This window comes from Apteryx rowi, unplaced genomic scaffold, assembly GCF_003343035.1.
Source record: "Apteryx rowi isolate R43461 unplaced genomic scaffold, aptRow1 scaffold_119, whole genome shotgun sequence".
In the NCBI taxonomy this organism is placed as follows: Eukaryota; Metazoa; Chordata; class Aves; order Apterygiformes; family Apterygidae; genus Apteryx; species Apteryx rowi.
Window position 1 is genome coordinate 1,928,053 of NW_020447408.1, and position 18,058 is coordinate 1,946,110.

General features: G+C 62.0%; 1 protein-coding gene across 1 annotated transcript in view; it reads right to left on the minus strand.

Annotated features, from left to right (window-relative positions):
• Positions 1-18,058, minus strand: part of SYNGR3 (synaptogyrin 3) — a 21,697-nt gene continuing 3,639 nt past the window's right edge. Inside the window, exons 2-5 of the mRNA XM_026084730.1 lie at positions 17,977-18,053; positions 9,959-10,199; positions 2,974-3,116; positions 1-466 (exon numbers count right to left, since the gene is read on the minus strand). Of these exons, the coding sequence (XP_025940515.1) occupies positions 257-466; positions 2,974-3,116; positions 9,959-10,199; positions 17,977-18,053 (671 nt within the window). The 3' untranslated portion in view covers positions 1-256. The remainder of the gene's footprint in view (positions 467-2,973; positions 3,117-9,958; positions 10,200-17,976; positions 18,054-18,058) is intronic.

Below are 18,058 nucleotides of genomic sequence, written 5' to 3' on the forward strand. Positions count from 1 at the left end.
GTTTGCTAGCGGGGAAAGGCATCGCCTGCTCGGCGGGTCCGCGCGCGCCGCAGCGACCGGCCGCCCTTGCGACTTAGAGGGAACACTGCTTTTAGAAAACCCCTGGGACAGGTAAGACAAGAACCAATACCACTGTACAGAGCGCACCGCACAACTAGCTAACAGGGAGGAACCCGGCGCGGAGCGGCCACGTGAAGGRAATGGTACTGAATACATCCGCGACCAACCGTCACCCGCGCGGCGCCGCGCGGCGCCCTCAGTACGCCGGCACTTGGTAGCCTTTCGGGTTGGCGTCTAAGGTCTCGGCGAAGGGGGGGCTCTGGTAGGTCTCCGTGCTCTCGATGCCGCTGCCGGTGGGGTAGCCCGGGTACGGCGCGCCGGCGTCGGCGGCGAACTGCTCCGTGGCGAAGAGCGACATGTCCGTGCCCAGGCGGTATCTCTGCAGCGCCTTCACCGCCAGGGCCACCTGCACGGGGGACGGAGGAGGGTTAGCGGGGGGCACCCGTCCCCGCCACGCGCGCCTGCAGCCCCCCGGGATGCCTCCCCCCCCCTCCACTGGGAACGGCCGCTGCTGCTTCACAGCCAAGAGGTAAAAAGCCCCCAAGCCGTGATGCTAATGAGCGTGTGCAATGCTAACAAGTATGCGTGATGCTAACGAGCATGTGCAACGCTAACGAGTGTGTGCAATGTTAACAAGCGTGTGCAAGGCTAATGAGCACGCATGATGCTAACAAGCATGTGCAATGCTAACGAGCATGTGCAATGCTAACGAGCATGCATGATGCTAACGAGCATGTGCAATGCTAACAAGCGTATGTCCCCAAAGCTTTGGTCCGGGAGGGCGGTTGCAGCCAGGCTCAGGTCCCGGGTGGGCAAATTCCTGCCTTGCCGACGCTCCCCTCCGTCCCGCTTCTGCCCCTTCCATCCCCAAATGCCACAGGGGCCCCGGGCCGGGAAAGCGGGTGCTCGCAGCACCTGTTCGCCTGCGACGGCGCCTGGGTGTGCTGCGATCCGCACGGCAGAACCACCCCGTGGGGCTGAGCGCCTGCCTCCGTGCACGGCYGGATCCCTGCTGGGTTCCAGGGGCRAGACTCCCCGCCATCCGCAAGCGGTCGGGACRCGCGTCGGCACCACCAGCCCCGTGGCCGCAAGGACGTGGAGCCATCTCGCCCCGGCCCAGAAAAACAGGTCAGTCCCGCCAAGGCGCCTTCGCCAGCTTGCAAGCGTTCAGGTGGGAAACGGTGGGAAACGGGAGCGGCAGCGCCGCGAGCCCCACGCTTGCTTTCCTTGCAGGGCTCATTAACGATCCAATTAGCTTGTAACAGACGGGCGCAGGAAAAGCCACCCGCGGCCCAGGCGCAGCGCGAGCCCCGACCGCTCAAGCCCCCCAGCGGGGCATCGGCCGAGCCCTGGGCGCCCGGAGCGCGCGGGGAGCCGGAGGGGAGCCGGAGCGGAGCCCCAAGCCTGGGGGCAGCAGACACTTCTCCGGCAGGGAGAGCATCTCCCCGGCTCCCTTCCCGGGCGGCTGCGTTAAAGCAGCAGTTTGGCAATGGAGCGATTCAATCCGTGAGCGCGGGCGAGCTGCAGGGAAGCCGGGATTAGGAGAGATTTATGGGGGTAATAACAGAGCAGGGAGCAGTCAAACCGGCGAGGAAGTGAACCGGGCCTGCTGCYGGCACCGCGCAGCCTCTCCTTTGCTCCAGCTCTTTTAAGGCAACGGGGCCTGTTCGCCCCCTGCCCCGGGGGGGGGGTGGCCCCGGCCCGCATCCAAAATCCCCCTCRAAGATGATGGCTCCGCAGGGGCTTCCCAGGGCTGGCCGGTCTCCGTGCCGACACATCCCTGCGGGCCTGGGGACTTCACTTCCGAACAAGCCACCCGCTGGGGTCTCCCTACGCACCGAAATGAGGGCAGCTTGCGGCCGGCGCTGTTTCCAACGGCACCGCAACTTTCCAGCCCCAGGAGAAGGGGAAGTCTGGAATTCCCCAGCAAGATGGGACCTAAGCCGACGCTTTCCGGATCAGGAACCGCAACTTTCACCTCTCTCTGCCCGCCGGGGAGACGGCAGGTTTCCTCCGGACAGTCCCTCGCTGCCTGCCGGGGTTCACTTCTCCAAACCGTGCCCCRGATTCCTCCTTCCGGCTCAGCGCTGAGCTCGGCCAGGTTTCGGTTCCCCTCTCCCCACCTTTGCTCTCAGTTGGGCMTTTGGGTCTGCAAACTCCGAATTCGCACCGTGGCGTGCGTGGGGGCGGCGCGGCGCGGACAGACGGCCCTCGAGGGCTTCGAGTTCAGCCCCCGAGCGGCCAAGAGCGCGGGCAAGGCACGACGCCAAGGCCACGCGCGTGCCAGGGGCCCGACCGTCACCAGCGCAACGAGAGGCGCCCAGGCCTCAGCCTGGGGCTGATGCTGCCGCAGCTCCTGCTCTCCCGTCCAGGGAAGAATTGGGAAGGATGCCTGCCCCGCTGTCCCACCCCGCCGGGACGCCGCTGGCCCCRGAGGACGATGGCCCTAAGGACCGATGCAGCCGCCCGGGGAACAGCAGCAGCAGCAAAGAGCCCTACGGGCCGCCGGGTCCGCGGCTCCAGTGTCCGGCACCGTGGCCGGCCCAACTTCATGCCCCCTGACCACCCTGGACGCAACGGTGTCTGGCCGGGCCGGACGTTGTTTGGGTCCCCACCAGACCTCCTCCGGCCAGACCCACGTCCCGCTCCCTCCGGGCGCTGCTCTCCAGGCTCTCCGCGCCTCGAAGCATCCTCCCGGCAGCGGCTCCGCGCCAGGTCTGTGCCCTGCCGCAGCACACGGCAGAGCCGGACGAAGGCCGCGCTCCGGCTGCAGGTGGCAGCGAGCCCTTGACCGCCCTGTGCCTGGGACGATCGCGACCCTGGGGGCCGTGCTGCACCCCAGCACCGGGACCAGCCGGTCCCCAACCGTGCTGCCAGCGTAGGGTCCTCTGAACGTCCCGAAGCTGAACTCACCCAGGTGATGATGGAGAAGAAGGAGAAGGCGATCGCTGCCCGGGCGGCATCCGCTCCTTGCGAAGTCCCTTTGCTCATCGTTGTCCGTTGCCACTGGTTTGCCAGAAAGCAGAAAGCTACAAACCACAGGAAGGACAAGAAACCTGCAAGAGAGCAGAGCTGGTTAGCGCCGCCCTTGCCCACCAGCTCCGCACTGTGAAGAAGCCGGCTCGCCGGGACCGCCGAGGCACAAGCACAGCGCCAGCAGACTTTCAAAAGGAACCAGGCATCTGGGGTCTGCGGTAGGGTCCGAAAAGAGCTACTTTGAAAGGAGCTGATTTTCTCGAAGTGCTGCACGCCTTCTGCCTGCAGGCGAAGCCCCTTTACAACCACTGAAAAAACAGGGCTGGAAGGAACCTGGGTCGTCTAGCCTGTCGCCCGCCTTAACTTCAGCTCACCTGTATCTCAAGCAGGTCTTGAAGAGCTCTAGGGATGGTGCACCCTCTCTAGACACGCTCTCAGGGCTTCAAGGCTCTCACGGTCTGTAGGATTTCAGACTGGTCACAGGCATCAAGGCGTTATCAGACCAGTCCCAGCACCCTAGCGCGGCCCTCTACGATGCCCTTTATTCCCGGACACCAGGGGCTTTCGGAAACTTTTTGCTCTGGATGCACCAAACCTCACCCAGGCAAGAAGCCTCCACCAGCGAGGGCAGCAGCAGGCTGCTGGGCTGACGCAGGAGGCGGCTTTGCAGCCCTTCCGCGACGGACCGTGCCTTTCCCTATCCAGGGAGACAGTCGGGGAGCTTAAAAACAGCACGTAATAACCACGCAGGAACAGGGGCAGGCTGAGATTAACCCTGCAGCGAACACGGGGCTGGTGAGCGCCCCGGGAGGGCAGCGCACCTACCGAGCGGGGCAACGCCGCGAGTGCACRCAGCGAGCCCGGGCCGGGACAGCCCGCGCGCGGGGCCGAGGGCAGCACGGCGCTCCCGCTTCAGCCTCCCGGGGGGATCGAGCAAAGATGCCGGGTGATTATTCCTTACCGGAGCCGAGGCTGGCTGAGCAGCACAGGGCTGCAGCTCCCTAATTCAATCAGCCGCCAGCAGCAGCGCCTGGCGCCAAGCGGCTCGGGAAGGAGGCACGAAGGGAGCCACAGCCGCCCGCTGCGCCGGGCAGTAACGCTTTCCCGGGGCTGGGGCTGGGAGCTGCCCACGCCGGAGCCATCCACACCGCGGTTTGAAGGGTCTCCAGCTTCCCGGAGCGCCCCCGGCACAGAGCTCCCCTCCAGCCCCTCCGCTGACTCCAGGCGCCAGCGCACGCGGGGACGCTGGGCCCCGGGGCTTCCTCGCCGGTTGGGCACCTTCCTCTGCTTGGCCGTGCYGGAGCCCTTGAACGGCCCCCACGGCAACGCAACCTCCTGCCGGGATCTTCCGTGTTTGCCAAATTACAGACAGTAGTAAAACAGCCTCTTCTTGCAGATCATGGCTAATGCCTGCTAGCAAAACTGCCCCAAATCTCTGCACGTATTTCCACTTCCATTCAGGACGATCCGCTTGTCCTCAGCATTAAAGCAGACCTCTGGGGAAAGGTCATCTTCAGGGATGGACGTGCTTTCCGGTTCTCCAGCTGGGTTATAACGGGACTTCACCAGCGGCCGGCCTGCGTTACGGGACGCAGAACCTGCCCCTAAACGTGGGCGCAGAAAACGCCACTTGCCGCGTCTCCTCCGGAGCACGGCAGCGGGAGGACAYGCGCCCAAGATACGGCACCAGCCGCAGAGCGGACAACCAGCACGCGRTGAACCCGGCACCAGCGGCCCCTCGGCAGGTCTCGGAGCGGGAGACGCTGCCCCACAGGGACGGCAGCGTCCGGAAGCGCGAGGGACCGGCGAGGAGACGCAGCAGCAGCAGCTCCTGAGGGGTTCACACTGAGGAGCGCTGCAGGGAGCGCAGCGATGCTCAGGGACCACGCGGGCTGGAAGAAGGGGACACGGGTGTTTTAGTGCACGATGGGGTCTCCAGCAGGACTAGGCGGTAYCACGGGCTCGCAGAGGTTAGGCCTCTTTGGGAGAAGAACTGTTTCTTTGCTTTACGCTCGGTCTAGTGCAGCAGGTCCCCTCCCATGCGCTCCGGGGTGCTGCAGCAAACGACGGGGTCGTGGGCACGACCCACCAAGCAGCAGCATAAAGCTCCATCTGTCAACGACGCCTTCCAAGGGTTTTCAAGAGTTAAAATGACGTCACCACAGCTCTGAACGCGCGCTGGCTGCGCTGGGTACTGCAGTTATTGACTTCCCCTGCAGCGCSGAGATAGTGGGGACACTGACCCTCCCAGCGCTAATCGCCCGGGTCTAAAACCATTAGCTTCTTCACCAGAAATGCCTCGACGGTATCACTTCTGCTGCTGCCCTCCTGCACTTYGCCGACGTTTCCTGATGCAGAGATCAGCCGCGATTTCCATCCCACGCCACGACAGCTCTGCCTGGAGCCCTTAAAGGAGAAAAGGTTTTCTCCGCCGCACGGGGAGGAGGTGAAYAGAGGTGTCTGCACGGACGAGGGACGATGAGGCGTGGGGAGGGCTTCCAGGATGACCGGACAGGCGCTGTAGGAAGTCCGGAGGATTGACACACGCCGCTGCGTGAGATCAGACTTCCCAGGAAGCTCCACGAGGAACTATTTTTGTTTCTGTACCAGCACTCATTTTCATTTACGATCATGTTCATCTTCTGTTAGCATTCTTTTGAGATGAGACTTTGTACCCAGGAACATGAATCATATTCCCAGGATTACAGCTACCCCGCGCCTGTTCAGGCAACAGGGCCGCCCTGGTAGCCGCGGCTCTGCTCCATCCGGCAACCGCACGGGCAACAGCCGGCGACGTTAGCGCTCACGGTCCCGCAAACGGGCCAAGCAGCCTCCTCGGGTTAACGGTGCCCATAGCGAGCCACCGGTGCATTTACAGGATCAAGCGAGAGTGGATCGTTTTGGAGGTGTTTGCTGCTAACCATGAAATTTAAAGCTTAGGGAAGGGGGCTGAGCCGATGCCGGCCTGGTGCGGCTACCTGCGCTGGGGAGACTGGAGGCTGCAGGCAGGCGGGGACGCGCGCTGCAGCGGGTTTGCACCCTCCGGCACACCGGGGAGAAGGAGAACACCAGGAAGAACCAGCAGATAATTATAGTTTTAGGATCTGTAGACAACAGAGTGCAAACACCAGGAAAGATATGTTACAGCCATAATTACAGCCTGGTTCCAACCAAGCGCGCTTCGACGGGAGCAGCTGTAAGAGCAGATGGAAGAGAAAGTTGCAAATGCCATTTTGCACGGCGCCGCGGCCGGGTCGCTCCCGCTTGTGCCTCGGCACCGCGTCCTCCGGGAGGACTGCAGGAGCCAGAGCTCCCTCCCCTCCGTGGGGGCAGCCGCGCTGCAGGAAAAGCCTCGCTAATTCAGGCACGATCCCGCTCTTTGCACAGCCGGGGCTGAGGAACAGCTCCGCTGCCGAGAGCAGCCCTCTGACCCTCCGCGGATCGAATGCGCAGTCCTGCTTCCTTCGGGTGAGAGACACTCGTGGGTTAACCCTTTCATCAAGGCCCCCGTAACCTGCGTAGGCAGCGACTACCATTTAACGTCCGTCTCTGACGGCCAGCACCAGGCCCCTGGGTGCCCTGGGCAAAGGGCCAGAAACGACCTTCTTTTCTCATCTCATCTATTCACAGCTTGATTTGCACCGCTTCCTCTTCCCCCAGCACGTTCCTCGCGCCRGTATTTCCCAGATGCATTTTCAGCTTTTAAATCAGAACAAGCGACAGCGCGGAGATCACATACAGAGAGAAAGGACGAAACTGCCACAAGCAAGTAGGAGGAAACCAAGAATACCATCGCTGGCAGGGAGGAAGAAAGGCAGGGCCCAGCCTAAGAGTCCCACATGCCGTCTCGAGGGATTAGCGCGGCGGTAGTCAAGCAATGCAAATTACACCCAGCAACGCAAATTTGCACCCGGCGCAGGTGGGCTCGGCTCCGCCGCCCRGCAGGTTCGGCGCTCGGGGCCGCGCGGCGGCGAGGACGCACCGTGATCTCCGCGACCGCGGGGGCTTCACGTGCCAGGAAAATCCTGCACTTAATCTCTGCCGTGAGATCCGCTTGTATCGACTCGCGTTCGGAAAGCAACCAACTGCCTGACATTTAGGTGCGAGTGGGTGTACGGGCTATGGCAGCAGGGGTGTAAAAAAGGCTTGGGACAGCCGTATTTTTAGAAAAGTGAAGGCACAGAAGTAGGAACAGAATAAGCTATACTGGGCACGAACCAGCCCTGACATCTTTTCTCCCAGGAAAATGACCCCATCGCTTGTCCAGGCAGCTGAAGGGTGTTTTGCACGCACAGTTTGTGAGCAGCTAGTTCGTGCCGTGGCCTGAATCACCGAGCGATCCGGATGGGAAGGGGCCTCTGGACGGGCGCAGAGATGCCGCGGGGCGGCCAGGGAGGGGACGGAGCTGGCTGGCCGATTCCTCCGTCCCCCGGAGTGGGGACCTGCACCCTTCCCCTGGGCGAAGCACCCGCACGTCAGCGACGCTCGGCTGAACCGGGCCTCAGAAGAAAATGCAGAAATGCAGAACTAGGTGTAGGCAGGTTTCGCTGTGTTTAGCCCTGGGTGACCATGGACTTTGTTACGAAAGTCCCCGACAGTGCTCCCGTTTACAGCAGCATCGAGTCTCTCTATCTAGATTTCAGCCCAGCATTTGGTATGGTGCCATGTGGGAGACGACTGGTTAAGCTGGGAAAGATGGGACTGTACTAGAGCAGCAAAAAAGATAAGGAACTGCTGCTAAGAGGGAGATGCATTAGGCAGGGGTAAAAGAGGAAACGTCATGCTGGAGGGGAGCTATGGAAGACTGCTCTTTGCGGCAAAAAGAAGAGATTTTTCTCTTTTCATTAAAGAGCGCAAAAAGGGGAGGGAAGCAGGAAAACTGCTGCCAGCAGCGGTGAGGAAGAGCCATCGGCACCGCGGCGCATCGGGGCCGCACGAGCACAAGCCTGGGGAAGGAGGGGGCAGGAACCCGCGTTTCCACCRCGGGCTGTGGGTTCACCACCAGAAGACCGGCGAGGAGCAGCTAGACCTGACGATGGCTACGGTATCGTTGAGAACTGATGTAAAGTAAAAGATAAGCTAGTGTCTTTATAAAGGCCTTGGTGACACGTCCACGGAGCGTGCGCGGCTCTGGCCACCCATGACCAAGAGAGATCATGACCAAGAGCTCCAGCTTTGGGCTGGAGCTTGCTCAATGCATAAACTGGGTCGTACGGTGCAACGGCAGGGTCTGAGCCGGACGGTCCCCTCCGTCCCTGCGTGCTGCTGCCTCCGCTGCGGCGGCTCCAGGGCTCTCGGTTCAAAGCCACCCCGAAGCCCCCGCCGCGAGCCCGCAGCAGCGACGTGCAGGGCAGACACGCCGCTATCTATCTGCCACGCCGGCCGAAACGCCGGGGCCGTTTCACACCCCTCCCTGACGCCCGGCGCTGCGTCGGTCACAAGCTCGCGTCCACACGAGCTGCACGTAGGTGGCTTGTTTTAGCAGCAAGGAAGTGGCTTGCTGGTTCCTACCCAGAAGGCGGCGGCGGGGAAGGCCCCAGGGAGCAGGAAATCTCTCCCCAGATACAATAAACTGTTGACACACCGCACCCAGAAGACACACAAGGACCGCCGGCTCGCAGCGTGCTCCGGGGGTGATCAACAGCCCTGGGCGGCTGCGGGGCTGCGTTCGGAAGCTGCGGGCAAGGCGGACGTGCCAACGCAGGCTGCTGCGATGCCGCAGCCTTTCCCCCCGGATCAGCGCGCGCGGGCTGCGTGACGGCCGCTTGGCAGGGCAGGAGCCCGGCTCCTCCGGCGTGCCGCTCAAGTCCGCGAAAGCGCACGTGAAGCGCGACGGTGCGAAAGAAAAACGAGGCAGAGATTGAGCGGGGCAACGTCTGCACGTGCCTCGCAGGGGAGAGAACAGCTGCGACAGGGTGAGAGGCAGGGGAAGTTCACAGCCGCGCGCTGAGTCACCCGAGTCAGCCCGAAGATGGATGCGGATGCTCCATTTCCCTCCGGATTAAAGGGTTGCAGGCACCTAGCCTGACGGAAGGGGCTGTAAATATCATTTAACACGGGCTGGATGCCCGAGCTCGAACGCCGCAAAAATAAGCTTTCCAGGGAGGACAGAACATCTTTAACAACAGGGAGGCGATGGCGGATGTTTTCATCCGGGACCAGAGAGCCATCAGCTGTGCTTGTGCTGGATAAACCACCTTCAGACTTTGCAAACACAAGAGCCTGGAAATCGAGAGCATCAGCTGCAAACGAAGCCAGAAAATTCCCAGAGCAGCCGAGGTGAAGATGGCCTCTGCCGGCTCAACGCATCCCGCTCACCTGCGCTCACACGCCTGAGCCCGACCTCCCCCAGGCCGAGGGGATGCCGACGGCGCGGATCTGCGCCAGGCTTCGAGTCCCCAACCTGCCTGCAGGAACAGGCAGCGAGGGGCTGTACTGGCACCTCACCTCCCGCTGTGCCACCCCGTTCTGCTTTGTGCAAAAACACGCGCGYGCAATGCAAAAACAGACCCAGATGCAGCAGATGAAATGACGTTTGTTTGAGCCAGGAACAAGAGATTGAGGAGGATAAAGCACCCGTCTGGTTTCCGAGATATGGGCACCGAGGCGCACTTCCCTGGGTGGCCTCACAAATCCCACCTCGACAAACGCCTCCGGTTGCAGAAGTAACAGAGAAGAGTGGGACACCCCGCCTTGTCCCCAAACTGCCATACGCTGGCTTTTCTGCTGCTACTTCTGAACTCACTGCTGGGCAGGATGACCCCTCTGCCACCCCTGTCCTTCCGCCCACAGCTGCACGAGACGTGCCAGGCCCTGGGGAGAGGAGGACGCGACGCGAAGAGCTGCRGGGCACAGCAAAGGCCCCGCGCTCCGCACGGAGCCAGCTGCCTCCTCCGCAAGCAGAGCAAAGCCAAAGACGTACCTGAAAAGCCAAGGTCCAGCAGCACGACCCGTTTGCGGTCCTTCACGCTGCTGATCTGCTGGAAGTAGAGGTCCACAACAAAGAAGAAGATGCAGCCGAAGAAGGCAATGATGCCGACGGCGATGCCGTAACTGCAGGCACTCTCATTCTGGTTGAAGATGCAGAGGAGCTCGGGGTCCTGGCTGTCCCTGTTCACGTAGCATTCGTTCACGATGGAGCCAAACACCACGATGGAGAAGATCTGCGGGAGGAAGGAGACAGCACAACTTGCAGCTGTTTACATTTAACTCTGTTTTCCAACAGCAGCAAAATTGGATTCACTCCTGGGTTTGACTCCATGGCAACACGGCATTTGTTAGACGGATCCCTACACCGGTCTGGTTAGCGGCTTTAAATAAGGGGCTGGTGGACAGCACCCGCGTCTTTCACCGCTGGGAACCTCTTTGCTTTTCAGCCGCTCGGTTTGCGGCACGTTTTAGGAGACGTTATTCTCCAGGCAGGCTGGGGAGGGAACAAATAAACAGAGCAGGCAGATCTGTGCGGAGCCCTGCTGCCGGGGCTGCTCTCTGCTCTCAGGAGCAGCGTCGCGGCATGCAGCCGGCTCAAGTCACTCCGTCGTCCCTCTGGAAGCGAAGGCAGCGAGCGGGAGCCGGGGAGCGGCTCCGTTACGGTGTGCCGTGGCCCCCGTTCCCGCGCGGACGGCACGACACGACGCGCGGGAGGCGGACGGACGGACAGACGAGGAGCGGCGGAAGAGCCACGCGGTGACGCCCATCGCGCCGCCTGCGCCCAAGCACTGGCCGGGGGACGTCTCGCTCCTGCCTCCCCCGGAGGATTTCATCCGTTCCCAGACAGCCCTTCTTCCCGCTCCTCCAAACCCTCCTTCCGGCACCGAGGTCAAGCTGGGACAGCRGCTGTTCGGTCTGAAGCTGCTCCCCTTAGCAGAGGGGTTTTAAACCGTCTCTGCTAACTTCCCCCCAGACCGGAGGTGGATCAGCCAGGGCGGCCGGGCCCACTGGCGAAACGCTCCGCGGCTGCAAGCAAACGAAGCCCAGGGCTGGCGGCGGGGGCGCGAGGAGGAGCACGGTGCCTACCTYGAGGAGCCGGCGCTGGAGGCACCGGCGAGCCCCGCGGCCGGCGCTTGCTGCCCTGGGCACCTACTCCTTAAGCCGCCTGCTCTGAAACGACACTTTCCTAAAGCTCAGGTTTCCAAATGCGAGAGTGCAAAACCCAGGTGCAACCGCTGATCTCCTCCGAAGCGTTCGCTCGGGACACGAAGGATGCATATTCCCACTGGCTTCCCCCCTGGGATAACGGGGCCTTCCTCCCCGAGGGCTCCCTCATCCTCTGACGGAGCCCGTGTCCGGGGTCCTTCTCCCGCTGAGCCCCGAGCTCCTGGGAAGCCGCGCGCCCGCTTGCACTCGCTGCTCTCCCTCCGCCGCGCTGCGCTCGCTGGAGCGCTCGGCTGTCACGCGCCGGCGGGAGCATCCCCAGGCAGAGAGCAGGAGCGCTGCGTCGTACGACAGAAACAACAACAAACAGTCATAATAATTTTCCCAGTGCTTTGGCAGCAGCTGTAATATCAGCAGTTGTAAAAATCTGTTCATAAATAATGCAAAATTGTTATTTACCATCAGAAATAGCAGCAGCATTTATAAAACAGGCCCTGGAAGAAATAATGCGATTCTGGAAAACATGAATAATTGAGAACCTCCGAGTCCCCAGGATTATTTCCCTGGCAGGCCAGTGAACTTGCACTTAGCTTCTCAGATCACGGTTTTGCTTAGTCCTTCCAGGATTAGCAGCCTGGACGACGTCGTTGCCCCCTCGGAGCTGGCGGGGCTCAGCCGGTTGCTCTCGACGTGCCGGGAAGGGGCGGCCGCGTGGAAGCCAAGAGCTAAAGCGTGTCGGGGTGCACGACACCTCCGGAAGGGACCTCGGCTCCCCAGGCACGGAGGCACCGGAGACACCGAGAACAGACGTTTCACGGCATAACTTTAAATTCCAGTGGGTTTAGCTTGGCCTAACGCAAAGAAACGCAGCCTGCGGGATGCTGCAGGGGCTGGAGGTTTTGGCCCGCTGGAAGGGAAGGGAAGGGAAGGGGCTCGAGCACGGAGCCTGCCGGGGGGGATGCGGACAGCCGGCCCCACCGCCAGCGCCTTGCCCACGCGCCGCCACGACCCGCCACCCCGGGGACGCGCAGGGGACGGGGACGCCCTGCTGCGCCTCCTCCTGCACCGCCATCCCCGGGGCGCGGGATGCCGGCGGGATGGGGACTGGGACGGGGACGGGGACAGGGACGGGGACGGGGATGGGGACGCCCCGCTGCACCTCCTCCTGCACCGCCGTCCCCGGGGCGCGGGATGCTGGCGGGATGGGGACCGGGATGGGGACACCCCGCTGTGCCTCCTCCTGCACCGCCGTCCCCGGGGCGCGGGATGCCATCGGGACACCCGCGGCCTCTTCTCCGGAGGCCAAAATAGAAACAAGACTCAAGTGCACACATTTGAAAGATGCACTCAAAACATCAGAGCTGGCTGAAATATTCCTGTCAAAACATACTTTTCAGTGAAAACAAATCTTCCCATATTTTTTTTTTCCCTCGTGATTGAAATTTTACAGTTTTTCTTTTTTTTTTTTTAAATGGTGCTGGTAAAACATTTTAATGGGAATAGATTTGGGGCTTGAAAATCTGAGATCCGATTTCCCGCAGTGACTGAGAGTTTCTGGGTCTGCCCCYGAGGCACGGGAAAAGCCCTGCTCTCCAGAGGGGGGTGGCTCCTCGCCGTCCCCTGTGCCAGCGCCTCCGGCGGGTGCCCCAAAATCCCGGGCCCGCTGCGACCCCGCACCGCCCCGCCACCAGCGCCTGACAGCGAGCGCCGAAGACGGGCGGGCGCTTTATAAACCAGCTTGAGCCTTCGCATCCCACTCCGTTTTCCAGCCAAAAAACCTTACAGAAAGAGGAACAGGTCTTGCTCCGCCGGGCGAACGGGTGCCAGGGCCGCTACTCGCCGTGAACGCGAACGTTTTCCCCCGGCAGGGCTTTTGCGGGAACCTGCTCCCGGCTCAGGGTCTCCGGCTGGCAGCCGGGCGCTTGTGTTTTCCCACCTCGCCTCCCTTTTCGGTAAGTGGAACTGGGGCGCGAAGGAGCCAGGAGACGAACTGCGGCGATTCTGGGAACGGGGGACACGGGGACGGACCGTGACGGCGGCTGGGAGCCCCGGTGGGGATGGGATCCGGCTGCCGGCGGTGCAAAGCCGGAGAAACCGGCGGGATTTTGAGCATCGTGCTGCAAACCCAGGTCTGCCGAGAGGGCGGGCAGCCCCCAGCCGCCCGYGCCGGAGCCCGGGCGCCCCGCATCCGAGGCAGCGTTTCGGGAGCGCAGGGCTGAGCCGAGGGCTCCTCGGCGGCAGCAGGCAGTCGCCACCCGGCCGCCCGGCTCCGCTCCGTCGTTGCRCGTTGCGGAGCTGCAGCCCCTCGCGGGGCTCGAGCCCGCCAGAGCCCGGGCCCGGCACGGTTTTCACCCGCGCTGGTTGAAGCCCTTCTGCAGCCCAGGCACCCACAACGCGCCCGAGGAGGCCTCGCGGCCGGAGCACGGCCGCCACACGGGAAACCAAGGGCAAATAATGCAAGAGAGCCAAGCTGAAGGCTGCAGCCTGCAAACCGTCAGCCATTTTAAGGCGAGACGTTTCTACTGCTGAAACACCGCGCTGCGACCCGGCACCCGCAGCGAAGGGCGCCGCGAGGCCCCAGCRCCGTCCGTCCGTCCGTCCGTCCRCAGGAGCTGCGCTTTCCAGCGTCGCACAGCGAGGCGTGAAGCCCCCGCTCGCCCAAGCGGCCGCTCCGGCGGCTCTGCCCGCGGCACGTGCCGCTCTCCCTGGGACGCTCCTCCGGAAGGATGCGGGCGGCACATCCTCGGGGTGCAGAGCCACAACAACGCTGGCACCGCGTCGTTCTCGTCTCCCRGCCTGGCTCTTCTACTCCTGAGCCTGTTTTTTCTAATAAAAATGAATACGTCTCTTACCAGGAGCAGAAATACTGGCCAGGTACAGCCCTTTTTCATGCTTTTTTGGCAAACAAAACAAACCTGAACTAGGAAGGAAAGGACACACTCGCTCTTTCCAAGAACCACCACCTAGCCTTAATGCATCAAACCACCASGCGATACCTTCCCTCCCGAAGTCACCCAGCAGCAGAGCTCACTGGCTTTGCTGAAAGACAATGATTTGCCCCMTTACGGACTAAGACCCAGGTCGGTGCAGAGCCAAGCACGTAACGACTTTGCTGGATCTGAGCAAGAGYAACCTCCGGTCACAGATGTTCACCACCATCCATGAAAATCCCTATGACCATCAAAGGCCATAGGGATTGCCACTTCTCTGTAGGGACTGCCGCTTTGCTATAGGGATTGACACTTCGCTATAGGGGTTGCTGCTTTGCTTTAGGGATTGCCGCTTCATGCTGCACCTCTCGCAGGTAATCGGTTTTGGCTGCCATAGTCCAGAGTCTCCTGACAAAGGTTTCACTCTTAAAAGCGCAAGACTATTGCAAAGAAAACCCAAAGTACTGGTCCCGATGAGCTAAATTACTGCATAGGAAAAGCTCTCCATGCCGATGGGCTGCAAATGCATTTAACTGGAAGAAATGAGAGAAAAAGACAGCGGATAGGATAAGGCAGCCGCCGACGAGCCATGCAACCGGTGCTCCCAACGGAGCGATGCCGATCACACGCAACAGTCACTTAGAGAGGATCCGTCGGCATTCCTCTAAGTTGCAGCAAACGGGACCAAGCTCCTGCTGAGCTCTGCCGAGGAGCCTGCCGGGCATGCGGACGGAGGCAGCCGGGACCGGGACTGTCCCCGCGGCTGCGCACCCCGGGCCGCGGGCACGGCATGCTGCCAGCATTGCCCTTCCCGCACGCCGGCAGGGCGGGCTGCAGCAGGCGGCCGCTCGGGTGCATTTTCCATCTCCGGGTATTTCCACTTTCACATCTGCACCAACGGCGAACCGTGCGTACGTGGGCTCCCAGCTCTTGGGGCAAAAGTAGAAATGTCAGGGAAAAACGCTTTTACGGCTCTTTTTACGGACATTCAGAGGAACTGACTGAAAACATTTCCTGTAACGGGAGGTCTTCCAGAGCCGCTTTTAAAAGTCAGAGCTAAATCTACGCTAAATGAATAACGCCCCTTGAAAAGCGGCGCGGCCACGACAACGTACAGCTCGCAACGGCAGTGACGGAGCAAGGAGCTCATGATCCGGTAGGCATCCGTAGTGAATGTAAAGTTTGTTTTGCTGTGCAAAAAAAACGTTCAAAAGGGAAACCGCAAGAGCGAGCACATCTTCATCTGACAAGCTGCATCAGGCGGAGGGGGAAGAGATGAATGAGGAACTGTTACATGGTTCTTTCCAGCTTTGTGATTTTACGGCTCATGCCAGGAGCGGTTTTATTTTTTTCCTTCAGATACTCAAAATCGCCGTCTACGCCACAGAAAGGTTTTTATCTAAGGTAGAAACGGGAATCCCCTTTTACCAAAACGTACACTGGGGGATTCCTAAGCTGAAGTCACCGGTCCCTCTGCTCGGCCCCTGCGCCCAGGTGGAGCGGCGCATCCCGGACGGCTCTGGGCGCCGTTCGCACCCGTCCCGCCGGGCAGCACCGCCACGTCTCCAAGCTCCCATCCAACTGCACAGGTTAAATATGTTTAAAAATAGGCAACGATACGGGGTATGACGGGACACCACAAGAAGCCTCAGCTGAGGATTTTCTCGAGGAGTATCCGAGGCGGCAGGTGCAGAGGGGAAGCGCCTCTCCCCTCCGGGCCGCCAGGCGCTCCCGGGAAGGCTTCTCTGTGCTTTGGGAATAACGGAGCAGCCCCACGCGGCTGCAGGACGGCTGCTTTAAAACACAGCTCGGGGGGCTGCAGCACAGGCAAGCGCCGGGGCTGCGAGCGGGACCACGAGCGAGAAGGGGCCGGGGCAGAGAGCAGCCCCCGGCAGGAGACCTGGGAGAAGGGCTCCAAACGGGCTCAGCCCGAGCTTCCCAAAGTCCACGGAAATCTGCAAATCTGGGCTCCGTGGGTTTCCGGCCCGACTCTGAGCGCTGCAAACCCTTCTGCTCRGCCACACCGTTGCACACGTCGCACGTTGGTGCAAGCAAAGGGGCCAGTTTCGCCTTATCAGGGTTGAGCTGATGCATTTCTGCAGTTTTACAAGCTTGGTTTTCACAGATCCCCTGCGAATTCAAAACCACGAAACCAGTGACTTCCCTACTGAACAAGCCAGGCAGCAAATACATGCAAGAGTATTTTCTAAACTGGGATTTCTTGTTTAGCTCTGTGTTCCCGATTCTGCTCCGCTTTCCCAGCCGCCTCCAGCGCTGCCCTGTGTCCGCCGCGGACGGTGAACCCCCGGGCGTGCGGCGGCGGATTCATTTTAACGAGCTGCCTAAGTCACCATCTGTGGGTCAGCAATTTATCTGACTGTGCCCCAAACCGACACCGCTGCCAACCATGTGACATGGCTGCACGAGGAAGGTCCAGATGGATCTAGACCGAGTTTTTGGACAGAGATAATGCTCCTAGGGAAAGACGCGGCCAGGCACCACGTGAGCCCAGTGCCAAACATCTAATCCACCCCACGCTTTGATGCTCCAGATCCATAACCGGCCTCCATCTTACTCCAGTAATGGATTCAGGGGCTTTTTCCCAAAGCCCTGGGAAGTAAACTGGCTCTGATCCAGCCAGACACTTTAGCGTGTGGTTTAACTTCGAGCATGTGATTGCAGCTGGAGCTGCTCACGTGCTCAGAGATAAGCACGCGCTCCCAGGCCGCGCTGCGCCGAGCCTCGGCCGCCCCGAACGCCCCGGCCTCGTCGCCCCGCGGCCGGCAGCCGAGGCCGCGCGCTCTCGTCACGCCTTTGGGTCGCGGCAGCGCTCGGCGCGGCTGGAGAGCTCACGGGGGCAGCGCCGGTGGCCCAGGGCCCCCGCGCGTGGGGAGGCAGGCGAGACCGAGCCTCCGGGCTCCCCGCAGCCTCCCGGCCCCGGGGGAGCCAGAAGCCGGCTGCCGCTCGGGGTTTGGGATTTGGGGCCGGGCACAGTGGACCCCCCCCAAGGGGCACGCTCGCTTGCAAGGCGCATGCACGCTTGCGGGTTTTAGCAGGTAAAAGCAGGCGGGGGGGGGGGGGCTGCCTCCAGCCCGGCACCACGGCTCCCAGCAAGCTCCTCTGTGCAGCGCTCCGTGCTGCTTATTCACGGAGCATCACGGAGCAGAGCCTTCCCCGCGCGGCTCCATGGCATATTCCACCGTCTGCTCCCCGCTACGCGGCAGGCGCCCGTACAGTGGGAAACGGCCAGAAAACATGACATCCTCCGGGGACGGCAGGGGGATCTGGGCAGGGCTGGCGCTGGGATTTCTTCCCTCTCGCACGCACAGGCATGCCCAGAGCAAAGCAGGGAAGCAAAATGTCCTCTGCCTCCGGATTTACACCCCATTCCCCTTGCCCTTCACTCAAGTGCCAGGGACAAAACGGGGAAAGGGCAGTGACAACAACATCCACCCGCTGCACCTTGCCCCCTTCCCAAGGAAAATCCTCGCCAGCACCCATGGGAGCCACCCCGGCCGGGTCGCGGCCACCACCCCTGCCCAGCCGCACCGACACTGCACAGCTGCAAAGGCACTGCCCGTGGCACGGGCACTGCACGCTGCCTGAGCGCTGCACCCTGCACTCACCCTGCACACTGCACGGACGTCGCCCGAGCACCGGGCAATGCCCAGACACCGGGCAATGCCCAGACACTGCACGCTGCACAGACACTGCACATTGCACGGGCACCGCACGCTGCACGGGCACTGCACGCTGCAGGGACGCTGCACATTGCACGGACACTGCACGGACACTGCACGCTGCACAGACGCTGGCGCTGCACGTCGCAGCAGCACCGGGCAGTGCCCCGACTCCGCACCTGGCCCGGGCGCTGCACAGCGGCCGCGGCCCCCGCCCGCCGCCCCGCTCCCCTTACCCAGCTCGTCACCCGGAGGATGGTCTGCGGCTGCTTGAGGAAATCCACGGGGTCCACGGCCCCCCCCGCCCGGCCCGCTCCG